This window comes from Sus scrofa, chromosome 9 (genome assembly GCF_054392235.1).
Source record: "Sus scrofa isolate SSC_HxYL_T2T_F1_AM1 chromosome 9, Sscrofa_HxYL_maternal_Yorkshire_Landrace_v2.0, whole genome shotgun sequence".
In the NCBI taxonomy this organism is placed as follows: domain Eukaryota; kingdom Metazoa; phylum Chordata; class Mammalia; order Artiodactyla; family Suidae; genus Sus; species Sus scrofa.
This window is the reverse complement of record NC_139391.1, coordinates 75,231,208-75,244,743: the sequence shown is the minus strand read 5'-3', so window position 1 is coordinate 75,244,743 and position 13,536 is coordinate 75,231,208. Positions and strand designations below refer to the sequence as shown.

At 39.9% G+C, this 13,536-nt stretch overlaps 1 protein-coding gene across 2 annotated transcripts in view; it reads right to left on the bottom strand.

Moving 5' to 3' along the window:
* PTTG1IP2 (PTTG1IP family member 2) overlaps positions 1-13,536 on the bottom strand; it is a 134,836-nt gene that overhangs the window by 102,643 nt on the left and 18,657 nt on the right. For both annotated transcript variants that reach the window (XM_021102366.2, XM_021102367.2), the window contains exons 3-4: positions 2,018-2,111; positions 276-369 (exon numbers count right to left, since the gene is read on the bottom strand). In XM_021102366.2, the coding sequence (XP_020958025.1) occupies positions 276-369; positions 2,018-2,111 (188 nt within the window). The remainder of the gene's footprint in view (positions 1-275; positions 370-2,017; positions 2,112-13,536) is intronic.

Genomic DNA, 13,536 nt, shown 5'->3' with positions numbered 1-13,536 from the left:
AAACATATAGAGGTAACCAAAAGAAAAACTACAAATAGAATCATACTAAAAGGATTACTTTTGGAAAGCACGTGCCAGAGGTGGAGGGGGGAATGGGACAATTAAGCTTTTAATTTCATAATCTTCTATACTCTTTGAAATTTTTTCCTTTTCTTATGGATGCATGTACTATCTTTATTCCATAAAAAGGTAAAACATTTCCTGATTATTAGCTTAGTATTTTTTTCAATGATATTATCCTATTGTCATTCTTACTAAGAATAAAATGCACATACCTGTGCATGTAATGAAGATAGAGGCAGTATTGACAAATAAATGCTATAATCAATATTATAAGGAGTAGAAGCATCAGGAATCCAAACATGTCAACTGAAATGTATGAAAAGAAATATATTTTAAGCTAACAGAGGTTAATAATTTCTTATATTTTCATCGCTTCTAATATCATGCAGTCCGTTGTTTATTTATTTATTTTTTTGGTCTAATGCTTAAATATGAATTCACAGGTCATTATTAAAAATGGTACAGTAACATACACCATATGTACCACTAAAGCTACCATTAATGTAACAATCACTAATATTTGAAAATAATCTGGGTTGCTAAAAAGAGATAACTTTTAATATTTTTATCTCTAAATTTTTTCTTTTATCTCCAAATTCACTCCAGGAAATAGCTCAACAGAAAAACAGATCCCTCATGTTACTGTATCTGTGAAGATACAGATAGTAGGTAGCAGATTTCCAGTACTTGTAAACGTTATCCCCTCTGAGTACTATTTAACTTATCAGCCTGGTGTACCTGTGAAATGAAACTAGAAGGGCAGAACTTCAGGTAGGGGACTAGGGTTCCCCATTCATACTAAATACATGAGGTATCACTTGCTTATAGAAGTTCTTTGCTACAAATAATTATGATTTAAATTTAATTGATAGAAGTTCCATTGTGGCTCAGGGGTAATGAACCCAACTAGTATCCATGAGGCTGCAGGTTCGATCCCTGGCCTCGCTCAGTGGGTTAAAGATCTGGCGTTGCCATGAATTGTAGTGTGGGTAGCAGGTGCAGCTCAGATCCTGCATTGCTGTTGCTGTGGCTGTGGCTTGGGCCAGCAGCTGCAGCTCTGATTCAAGCCCTAGCCTGGGAACTTCTATATGCCATAGATGTAGCCCTAAAAAGATAAATAAATAAATAAACAAAAGTAAAAAATTTTTACCTGATAAATCTGAAGCAAACATGGACTTAAGAGCAAAATTCCTATTTTTTTTCAATTTTTTAATTTTTTAAAAAACCAAAATTACAACATTACAGATATAATTTAAAGAGTCTTTGATGATTGAGAAGTGATTGAGGCAATTCTCAGAATTGAACGTGTTATCTGAGGAAATATAAGTTATAGTAATGCTACTGGGCTCAGTATGTCCTCGCCCCTGAACTGGCTTATAAGAAACTCCTTGAGTTTCTAAATCAAATTAAGAACACAAATTTCCTTTCACTGGGTTATGGTTATTGTACATCAGAGTACTTTAGAGATAAAATTTAGACTATTTAACAACTGGTATGGTAACGTATCCCTCAATCAAAATGAATGTTGATCTAGTTTGAACCATCACTGGCTGGAAACAACCCATATTAGAGTGTATCTGGGGAAACACCAATGAATAGACTTGTTATGTTTTGTTTTATTGATTGATTGATTGTCGTTTTGCCTTTTCTAGGGCTGCACCCTCAGCATATGGAGGTTCCCAGGCTAGGGGTCAAATCAGAGCTGTAGCCACCGGCCTACACCATAGCCACAGCAACGCAGGATCCTTAACCCATGGATCGAGGCCAGGGATCAAACCCGCAGCCTCATGGTTCCTAGTCGCATTTGTTAACCACTGAGCCACGACGGGAACTCTGACTTGCTATATTTTAATGGAGCAAATATAATAATTTATAATCCTTCAATGATAGCAAATCACTAGCATTTGCAAGTCAACTGAAAAAAGTACATAAAATCCAAATAAAGATAACTCACTGCGACAGTTTAACCAAAATGCAGAACTGAGTTGACACCCAAAATATGGAAAACAAATTCTTTTGCAAGTATTTTCTTGACTGCACCAAAAGCACTGTATTTGGAAAGAAAAAAAAAAAAAAAAGCAGTGTCCAAGTGTAATAATCACAATCTCAGTAAATTTCTAGTTCTAGTTCAATAAGTATTCAATATATAATAGCCCACATCACTATACTCATTATTTTATTATTATTATTTGAAGTAGATGCTGTTGGTGACCTGCCCAGATCTCTTTACCAGACCCAAGCACACAAACCTTGCTGCAGTGAGTGTTGACTGCCAACAGCTCAAGCTGCCCTTCTTGCATTGTCCTCGTGGACAAGGACCACCTTGCCTGTGAGGTTACTCCCACCTCTGTCAGTAATCGACTGCTATACGGGTTTCTAAACACGGGATATCCTTGCTTCAAGGCGGGCCCCATTCTGCTATGTAACCTTTTTGCCCCAGAGCTGCCCATGTTTCAGGCCAAGTGCAGGCTTTTGCTGAGATCACATCTTTGCTTGGCTCTTATCCTTTGGTTTCCCGAAGTTCCTTAGTTCTTCACAGAATTTTGCTGAATAGCAGTCACTCAAGAAACCACATGTATCTGAATCCCTTTATCAGGCTCTGTGGTTAGAGAATTAACCCTAAGCTATATTTCAGAAAGTAGTAATAAGGATTTCAGTAGATAAGTTTTTGTTTGTCTTTTCTCTCCCCGTCCCCAATTCCTAACACTCTTTCCTTTCCCTTTGTCTGCAGCACCCACACTTTTCTCTGGGGATTCTTCTTCTGTTATATGTGGGCTTGGTGGTGCTTCAACTAGCCTTGCTTTACTCTCTCCTCTCTTTTTCTCACCAGTAGTCAGATAATCATGTGGGTATAGGAAAACTGAATTCTAAATCACTTGTTGAAGTAAGCAAAGACAAGGTACAAAGGTGGTAACCACTGTGACAGATAAGACTAAAACCTGTCAGGGTAAGAAAAAAAAAAAAAATGGGGACAGGGAGTTCCCATTGTGGCTCAGGGGTAACAAACCCGATTAATATCCATAAGGCACAGATTCAATCCCTGGCCCCACTCAGTGGGTTAAGGATCTAGTGTTGCCATGAGCTGTGGTGTAGGTCACAGATGAGGCTTGGATCCCTCATTGCTGTGGCTATGGAGCAGGCCGGCAGCTGCAGCTCTGATTTGACCCCTAGCCTGGAAAGTTCCATATGCCCCAGGTGTGGCCCAAAAAGACAAAAACAAAAACAAAAAAATTGGGGACAGAGTGGTAAAAATGACTGCCTACCATGCACCAGGAACCATCCTACACACTTTATATGTGCTAACTCACTTCATCCTCATGACAGCTCCATAAGTTATATGCTGTTAAAACTTATCCACTTTATAGAGGAGGATGATAAGGCACAGAGCAGTCAAATGACTCACATAAAGTCACACACTTAGTAAATATTCCTGCTGTATATCCTGATTCCAGCAGGATGTACAATACACTCCAATGTAAAAATTTACCCCTTAGATACTGCCTGAGAGCATGAGCTATATCAAAGTCAGTTTTTGTGTCATGTCAACCAGGATCAAAAGTCAAATGAAGGTAAGTTTAAGATTGAAGCCATTTATGCTAAGGAGGTTCTGTCCTCTTGGAGTGTTGCTTAAAGAGTGGAACAGCAAAGTCAAGGCCTAGGTTCAAGGATTACAGCCCAGGGACTGCTGGCCTTGGTTAATAGTTCTCAGAGTTTCTAGGAGCCAAAGCCATCCAGCATGGTTTTAAGGGAGATGAATGGCCAGAAAAAAACCCTGAACTTGTCAGAGAGGACTACATCGTCATTCAGCTCTATGATGATTCCCAGGCCCTTATACTCAGGTTCCAGCACATGAGCTCCTAAAGCAGTACAGTCCCCAGAAAGACATTGTCCCCTGTGCTACTCTCTGAAGGGAGCTCAGAGAATAATGGAAAAGGGAGCTCCCTCCCAGGCTGAGCCTGGGGGATCCCAACTGGTGACCAATAAATTGTTTCTTGGCCAGGGAGACCCAACAAAACATCTGCCTATCATGCGCAGCACACTGAGACTCCAGTTACAGCTGGGGGACAATATTCTGGCAAGGACTCTGGGTGGGCACAATTTTACCTTGTTAGTTGCATTATTTTGCCAGGAGAGTTTTGTTGTTGTTGTTGTTGTTGTTGTTTTTTTAATGGAGGGATGGGGAAAATAGAATGTGTATTTCCTAAAAGGTAAAAGGGTGAAATACAATAGCCTAAGTAGTTTATTTTTTGACTCCCTGTCTGCCCAGCTTACGTTACCATTCTTCCTCCTCCTCTGGTAACCAATCCCTCTTTCCTTTGCAACTTCTTCCCCAACTTTATTTGGTTCTGCAGCTGTCAGTCAGCTCTGCCCCATCACTTTCCTCCTCCTAGAACCATCTGACCAGGCAATGGCACTCAGAGTAGCCCATTCCACTGGCCCAGTAACTAGTGCTGGATAGGCCCCAAGACTCTAATAGGGTCAATCAGAATCTTCTGATTGTATACAGACATTGGAATAGATCTGCTGGGAGCCAGCCTCTTCCCCAGATAGACAGAGAAGTCTGTTTGCCCCCAGAAGAAAATGAGGTCAATACACAGAGGGAGGCAGAGCTGGGAGATGAAAAGAGAGAGGGGAAATGAGAATAACATCCTTTAAGACTCAGCTGTGCATGAGGTCAAGGCACGCTGCACTTTCCAATTTTGTGAGTCAATAAATTCTTTTTTATTAAGTTAGTTTGAGTTGGGTGTCTGTCACTTAACCACAAAAAGACATGAACAATTCCTTAACTATGGCTAAAAAGTCTTCAAAGGACAGAACTTCAAAATTACCAGAGGGACAGTAGAATATATTCAACACACCTAAATTGGTAATGCATAATTTAAGACAAATTATGTGAATTTTTTCTTGTAGATGACCCATATAAGTACAAAGTCATGCCAACCTCAGAACCTTAAGAGAGTGATGACTAAGAAGTTAGCTAGCAGACTTTTTTTTTTCCTGCTGCGGAGCAACTGGGGATTGAACTGGCACTGCCACAGAGACAAGTGGATCATTACCCCACTGTGTCACAGTAGGAATTCATACCAGACTTTAGAATGGAGGTTAATATTGCTCCATGGGAAAACTAGAGTCCTTGTTTTAGGGTAGAACTCTGTATTAATAAGCTTATATAGACATCAAAATTGTTAATTTTATAAGCAAATATCATTAAAATGAAAAAAATGCAGAAATGGGGAAGGTACAAAGTAATGTTTAGTGGTTTGTTAATATTGTATGAAACAAATAGTTTAACATTACTGGCGAAAAGTACTAAATGTGTTAAAGTGCAAAGAGGAATTTTATTTATTTATTTACTTATTTATTTAGTCTTCTTGGGCACACCTGTGTCATATGGAGGTTCCCAGGCTAGGGGTCAAATCAGAGCTATAGCTGCCGGCCTACACCACAGCCACATCAATGCAGGATCTGAGCCGCATCTGCAACCTACACCATAGCTCACGGCAATGCCAGATCCTTAACCCACTGAGTGAGGCCAAGCATCGAACCCAGGTCCTCACGGATACTAGTCAGGTTTGTTACCACTGAGCCATGATGGGAACTCTGCAAAGAAAGATTTTAAAATAGTGAACATAGAAAGGGTAAAAAGAGCATTTACTGGAGTTCCCTTGTGGTCAGTAGGTTAAGGATCCAGCATTGTCACTGCAGCAGCTTAGGTGGCTACTGTGGTGTGGGTTTGTTCCCTGGCCTAGGGGCAACAGAAAAAAAAAGAGAGAGAGAAAGAGAGATAGTATTTACTAATGATTTATGAACAAATGCTAGATAGTGAAGGTTAGGTTATCCACTGATATACAAAGCACTGTTTTCTGGTGGTTGAAAATTTAACTGGCAGGTACACCATATCCACTCTACAAAAAAAAAACCCAAAATATCTCTAAGGGAAGAATACTATCATGTCAAAAGTAGTGGAACAGATAAAAAAGTAATAGGAGTTCATAAGAGAAATTATCACTTCTAGTTGAATGACTAGATAAGATTTCTTTTAGGGAATAGGAAGAATTTGCTCCTTGAGGAATAAGTAAAATCTGTGCAGGAAGGGAGGGCTTTAGACGCAGAGATTATGGTATAATAAAGAACAGATTTCCACTGTGAAAGAAGTGAAATCTGTCATCATGGAATTTCATTGAATTATTTGGAAAGGTAAAATTTTCTTATATTGTGATGGGTTTTGAACCAGACTAAAGAGTTTGTGTTTTTTTTTTTCTTTTTTTTTCTTTTAAAAAATTGAAATATGGTTGACTTACAATATTATCTTAGTTTTAGATATATAAAACAGAAGTTTGATATTTTTAAAGATTATACTCTATACAGTTATTATAAAATATTGACTATAAAGAGTTCCTGCTGTGGCTCAAGGGGATTGGCAGCATCTCTGGAGCACTAGGATGCAGGTTTGACCCCTGGCCTGGCCCAGCGGGTTAAGGACCCAGCATTGCCACAATTACAGCATAGATCACAACTGCAGCTCAGATCTGATTCCTGGCCCGGGAATTTCCATATGCTGTGGGGTGGCTGAAAAAGGAAAAAAATATTGACTATATACCCTGTGCTATACATTACATCCTTATAATTTATATATGTTAAACCTTGTAGTTCATACCTCTTAGTCCCATTCACCTATTTTGCTCCTCCTCCTCCATTTCTCCCCTCTGATAACCACCATTTTGTTCTCTGCATTGGTGAGACTGTTTCTATTTTGTCATGTTTTTTCGTTTATTTTTTTAGATTCCACAGATTAGTAAAAAAAAAAAAAAAAAAAAAAAAAACAGTATTTGTCTTTCTCCTGTCTGACTTATTTCACTGAACATAATACCCTCTAGGTCCATCTGTGTTGTTACAAATGGCAATTTTTCATTCTTTTTTTATGGCTGAGTAATATTCCATTGTATATATGTCACATCTTCTTTATCCTTTCATCTGCTGATGTCCACTTACATTGTGCCTGTATCTTGGCTATTGCAAACAATGTTGCTATGAACATTGGGGTGTGTATATCTTTTAAAATTAGTGTAATCAAAACAGTATGACATGCACAAAAACAGAAACACAAATCAGTGGAACAGAACAGAGAGCCAAGAAACAAACTCATGCACATAGGATCAGTTAATCTATGACAAGGGAGGGAAGAGTATACAATGGAGAAAAGACAGTTTCTTTGATAAGTGGCATTGGTAGTGAGTGGATATAATGTGGAATATTCATACAATAGAGTGTTACTGAGCTATTAAGAGGAATGAAATTTTGGTACATGCTACAACATGGATAAACCTTGAAAATATCATGCTGAGTGAAAGAAACCAGTCACAAAAGGCCATATGTTGTATGATTCTACCTGTATGAACTGTTCAGGACAGGCAAATCTATAAGACAGAAAGTAGATCTGTGGTTGCATTAGCTGGTAGTGTCTGGGCAGAAGTGGGGAGTAGATGCTGATAGGTATGGAGTTTCTTTTGTGGGCGATGGAAGTGCTCAAACATTGATTATGGTGATAGTCATACAGCTATCTGGCTATGAAAAACCATAGAATTGTACATTTTAAAAGGGTGACTTGGACGTATGTAAATTATCTATCAATAAAGCTGTTATTTAAAAAAGTCATTTGGGGGGAGTTCCCGTCATGGCCCAGTGGTTAACGAATCCGACTAGGAACCATGAGGTTGCGGGTTCGGTCCCTGTCCCTTGCTCAGTGGGTTAACGATCCGGCGTTGCTGTGAGCTGTGGTGTAGGTTGCAGACGCGGCTCGGATCCCGAGTTGCTGTGGCTCTGGCGTAGGCCGGTGGCTACAGCTCCGATTCGACCCCTAGCCTGGGAACCTCCATATGCTGCGGGAGCGGCCCAAGAAATAGCAACAACAACAAAAAAAGAGACAAAAGACAAAAAAAAAAAAAAGTCGTTTGGGGAAGACTGAATAGCTATATGTAAAAGAACAAAATTAGAGTATTTCTCATACTGTATAAAAAATTAGCTCAAAATAGATTTAAGATGCAAATGTAACACCTGAAACCATAAAATTCCTAGAAGTAATCATAGGCAGTATACTCTTTGACATTAGTCTTAGCAATATTTTTTTTTGGATCTTTCTTGTTAGGCAAGAGAAACAAAAGCAAAAGAAAACAGATGGGACCTAATCAAACTTAAGAACTTTTGCACAGCAAAGGAAAGAGTCAACTAAACAAAAAGACAACCTACTGAATGGGAAAAGATATTTGCAAATGATATGCCCAGTAAGGAGTTGATATGCAAATATACAGAGAACTCACACAACTCAATATCAAACAAAACCCCCAAACAACCTGATTAAAAAATGGACAGAGGGGCTGGATAGGCTGTTTTTTTTCCCTACAATTTTGTAACTATTGTTGGAGTTCCCTCCTTGGCACAGTGCATTAAGAATTCAACTGTAGCATCTCAGGTCACTGCCAATGTGCAGGTTTGATCCCTGGCCCGGTGGAGTGGGTTGTGGAACTGGCATTTATACCTGCAGCTGCGGTATAAATCACAGTGTGGCTGGGATTCAATCCCTGGTCTCATAACTTCCATTATGTCATGTGTGTGATCATAAAACAAAATTTTAAAAAGGCTATTGTCTTTCCATGTCTTTTTTGGGGGGGCGGGGGAGGGTGCCATGTCCTCGGCATAAAGAATTTCTCCAGGCTGTGAGCTGAACCAAAGCCATGGCGGGGACCCAGGCTATTGCAGTGATAACACTGGATCCTTAACCTGCTGAGCCACAAGAGAACTCCTCCATGTCACTTTTTAATGACTGTACAGATCCACTGAATAAATAATGTCTTATTTAATCAATTAGATAGCATCTCCGTTCCCCAGAAAGCAGAGATGAGGCAAAGTGTTTATATAGGAGTGCAATTCCAGAGAACAATGGTGAGGAATGAGAGCAAAGCAAAGGAGAGAACAAAACAGTAAGATGACACATTTTTGATCTGGCCACCACTAGGTATGATTGATCACTTAATCTTTCAGGACCAACTTCTTTTTTTTTTTTTTTTTTTTTTTTTTTTTTTTGGTCTTTTTGTCTTTGTTGTTGTTGTTGTTGTTGCTATTTCTTGGGCTGCTCCTGCGGCATGTGGAAGTTCCCAGGCTAGGGGTCGAATCGGAGCTGTAGTCACCGGCCTACACCAGAGCCACAGCAACGCGGGATCCGAGCCGCGTCTGCAACCTACACCACAGCTCACGGCAACGCCGGATCGTTAACCCACTGAGCAAGGGCAGGGACCGAACCCGCAACCTCATGGTTCCTAGTCGGATTCGTTAACCACTGCGCCACCAGGAACTCCCAGGACCAACTTCTGAGATGCCAATTTTGCCATATTCTGGGAAAGTTTGTCAGATGGAGGGTGCTGTTTAAATGCTTCAGTCACTCACTGGTTAAAGGTGTGTACCCTTGGGTGTGACTCCCCTGTGCTTCCTTGGATTCAACATGATGAGCAGGATGGTCCTACACTAGGGCACCTTGCTGTCATCAAAAGGGAAGACGTGGGTGCAGACTGAAGGGAACATGAGGCAAGATGTGGGAAGAGCCTGTGCAGAGGGATTGAGAAAAGACATTTTTCCAATGTAAGCATGTAACTGGCCAATAGGTACATGAGAAGATGCTCAACATCACTTATCATCACAGAAATGCGAATCAAAGCCACAACGAGATATATCCTCACAGCTGTCAGAATGGCTATCATCAAAAAGACAAGAAATAATAAGAATTAATGAGGATGTGGAGAAAAGCAGGGCTGGTGGGAATGTAAATGAGTTCAGCCGCTAAAGAAAAACAGAATGAATTTTGCTCAGAAAGTTAAAAGTAGAATTATCATATGATCCAGCAATTCCATTCCTGTGTATTTATCCAAAATTTTTGCTTCTTAATAATAGGGATTCAACTGAATTATATTGAGCTCAAAGGTGACATGATGAAAGCCCTACTTTAATATAATGGAAAAGGCATCAAAAGGGACAGGAGGGACCAGGGCAGGGGGTGGGTGGGGAGGTGGGGGGTGGAGTAGGAAGCTTCAGCCTGTTTCTATCAAAAGGAGGGAATGGAAGGATTGATAGGCCTTCATGAGCTACAGAGAGAGAAAAAGGAAGAGAGTGAAGCCAAAGATTTCTAAAATTATGAGTCTGAGAGAATGCTACCAGAAATGATAAAGTAGTAAATAAAATGAGTTTTTGGGGGGAAGGAAAATGACAAATTTAGTTACAGAAAATTTGAGCTTGAGGTGATGAAAAACTCCAGGGCGAAATGTCAATCAAGCAATTGTGAATGTGACCTCAAGGCCCAGAGTCTATGAGGTCTAAGGATATGAATTTTGAATTTTTTTATGTGCAGGTACTAGCAGAGGCCATGGCAGTAGGTGAGATGTCATAAGGATAAGAACCCAGCATAAAAAATGCTTAGGAGCACCATAAAGGATGAGGAAGAAGAGTTGGTAAATGAAATGGAAAGGTTAGGGAAGAAGCAGGGCAGAGTAAAGCCAAATTCACCAACAAAGAAGCAAGTCTCCAGAATGAGTGACCAATGTGAAAGGTCATTGCATTTGGCTGTGGAGAGTCTTGTAACTTCTAAATCAGTTTGCTATGGCTTAAATCAGATAATGTGATGAGAAGCAATGGTAGAATAAAGACTTTAGCTGCTAGAAAGAAGTAATATGGAGGCTTTGTTTTCTTTTTTCAATTTTGTCTGAACTCAGAAAGGAAGGAGTCAATGCAGATAACTAGACTGAACTGGTCATAGAGGAAAAAAGGAAATGAACATTGTTCGTAGTTTATGAATATATGTATGTGTCTGTGTGTGTGAGTATGATGTATGTAGAGGTAAAGACTAAGGGATTAGCTTTGGAACTGCGAATGGACTCCGTAAGGGAAAAAGTGTAAAAGACAAGATGCTGAATTAGTTCAGAAGAAAAATGAGAAACTTGAAGCCGACAGATGACCTTGAACTTCTCTGCTCAAGCTCCAGAAGGATGATCACACCAATAGCAGGTAAGGTGCTGGGAATAATTGCCTTGGAGAATAATCCATGAAACTGGTCCACCACATTTTTTTTTCTGCTGAGAGACTCTTGACAGATGATAACTACATGTTCTGGCATAACCAGATTTGGATCCACAACTCTGTCTATGTTCCCCTACTCCATACCTCAATAAACACACACACACACACACACACACACACACACACACACACACACAATTTTTCAGAAAAATAAATATCAAAGTGGGCATGTCTGTGGAGTGTGAGGGATGCCATTTATTAATGCATTTCACAAGCATGTGAGTGGCGGTCATTCCCTGAACTGTGCAGCAGATGAGGTAGGTGGAAGGAGATTGAAAAATTCCCATTGAGAGTTCCCATTGTGACGTATCAGAATCGAATCCGACTAGTAACCATGAGGTTGCGGGTCTGATCTCTGGACTCACTTAGTGGGTTAAGGATCTGGCATTGCCGTGAGCTGTGGTGGAAGTCGAGGACGCACCTCAGATCCTGCAATGCTGTGGCTGTGGTGTAGGCCACCAGCTGCATCTCTGATTCGACCCCTAGCCTGGGAACTTCCATATGCTGTGGGTGTGCCCTAAAAAGCAAAAAAAAAAAAAAAAAAAAAAAAAAAAATTCCTGCTGGGCCTTTGCTATGACTTTGTTCCTTTCATTTCAACCAATAATCCATATCAAGATGCAATGAATGATTGAAATGGCAGATTTTTTTCAAGTCTCTTGGGAATAGTCTCCCAACAGTAAAAATCAGTATTCAAAGACTCTGTGTGTGTAAGTATCTGTCTCTGTGTACAACTGCTTTTCCATTGTGAACATGAATTAATCTAAATCTCTGTCCTAAGTAAAGAAGTCAAGGCCAAATTCTGTACTCACGTCACCATGTAAAATGCAAGGCCCAACACTGAGCTCTTGCTATAGAAGTAACATATCAGATTTCCAGTTTTTAACCAAACAATAAACATCGTGTGTGTGTGTGTCCATGTATGTGTGTGTGTAAATCACAATTCAGGGGAAAAAAGAATATGCGATTATGTTTCTGGCAAAAAAAAAAAAAAAAAAAAAGATGCAATGAATGAGAAAGATGTCATTACAAACAAAACCTAGAATCTAATTTATTTATTTATTATTTTTTTGCTTTTTAGGGCTGTACCCATGGCACATGGAGGTTCCCAGGCCAGGAGTCAAGTTGGATCTGTAGCCGCTGGCCCATGCCACAGCCACAGCAACTCAGGATCCTAGCCGAGTCTGTGACATACACCACAGCTCATGGCAATGCTGGATCCTTAACCCATTGAGTGGATCGAACCTGTGTCCTCATGGATACTAGTTGGGTTCATTAACCACTGAGCCAGAAAGGGATCTTCAATATTCAAATTTATTTATTTATTTATTTATTTATTTTTTGTCTTTTGTCTTTTTTTTGTTGTTGTTGTTTGTTGTTGTTGTTATTGCTATCTCTTGGGCCGCTTCCGCGGCATATGGAGGTTCCCAGGCTAGGGGTTGAATCGGAGCTGTAGCTACCGGCCTACGCCAGAGCCACAGCAACGCGGGATCCGAGCCGAGTCTGCAACCTACACCACAGCTCACGGCAACGCCGGATCGTTAACCCACTGAGCAAGGGCAGGGACCGAACCCGCAACCTCATGGTTCCTAGTCGGATTCGTTAACCACTGCGCCACGACGGGAACTCCCAAATTTATTTTTTAAGTTGATTGCAAAACTCAGTCTTCTGTCATTAGCAAAAAAAAATTACTTATGACAAATTTCACTATTGTGACATCATGATTGAAAACTATAATTCTAAGAATTCAGTGACACATAAATGATTCTGAATAGAATAAAAGCCCAGGTGAAAGTTAGCACTAAGTTTCTTAGAATGGTTTTTGGAATTTTATTTCTAATGGAAGAAAAGATACCCCGAAAAATACAATGTTTTTCACAGGCTGTGTTTATGAGTTGCATATTGGGGGTAGTACAGTAAACTAGTTGCTTTTTATTTGTTTTTGGTAAGAATGCTTTTTAACTCTAGGAAGGCTAGTCATTTATACTGAAGTACAAGGAAAAGTTTTAGATAGAATCTGAGGAAGATTCCCTTATAGTTAAGATGATAAGCATATAATTTATAATTCAAATTGGAATATTCTGGGGAAATGCAAAGGAATTGGTATAATAATGTCACCAAGTCAATGGTGTGGGCACAACCCACAACCCATTCCTAGCCTTACCAGGACTTCTGTCATCCCCTCTAATCATACAAGGATTCAAATGTTCTTGATTGTTTGATGAATTGCCATCTATAAATGCTGGCACTCTCTCTGGGAATATGCGAGGTAGCAGATATTGTCATCAAAAGCCTAGTGTCCTTCCAACTCCTGGGAGAATAGGGTATCTTTTGGCAAAAGATGGCATCCTAAT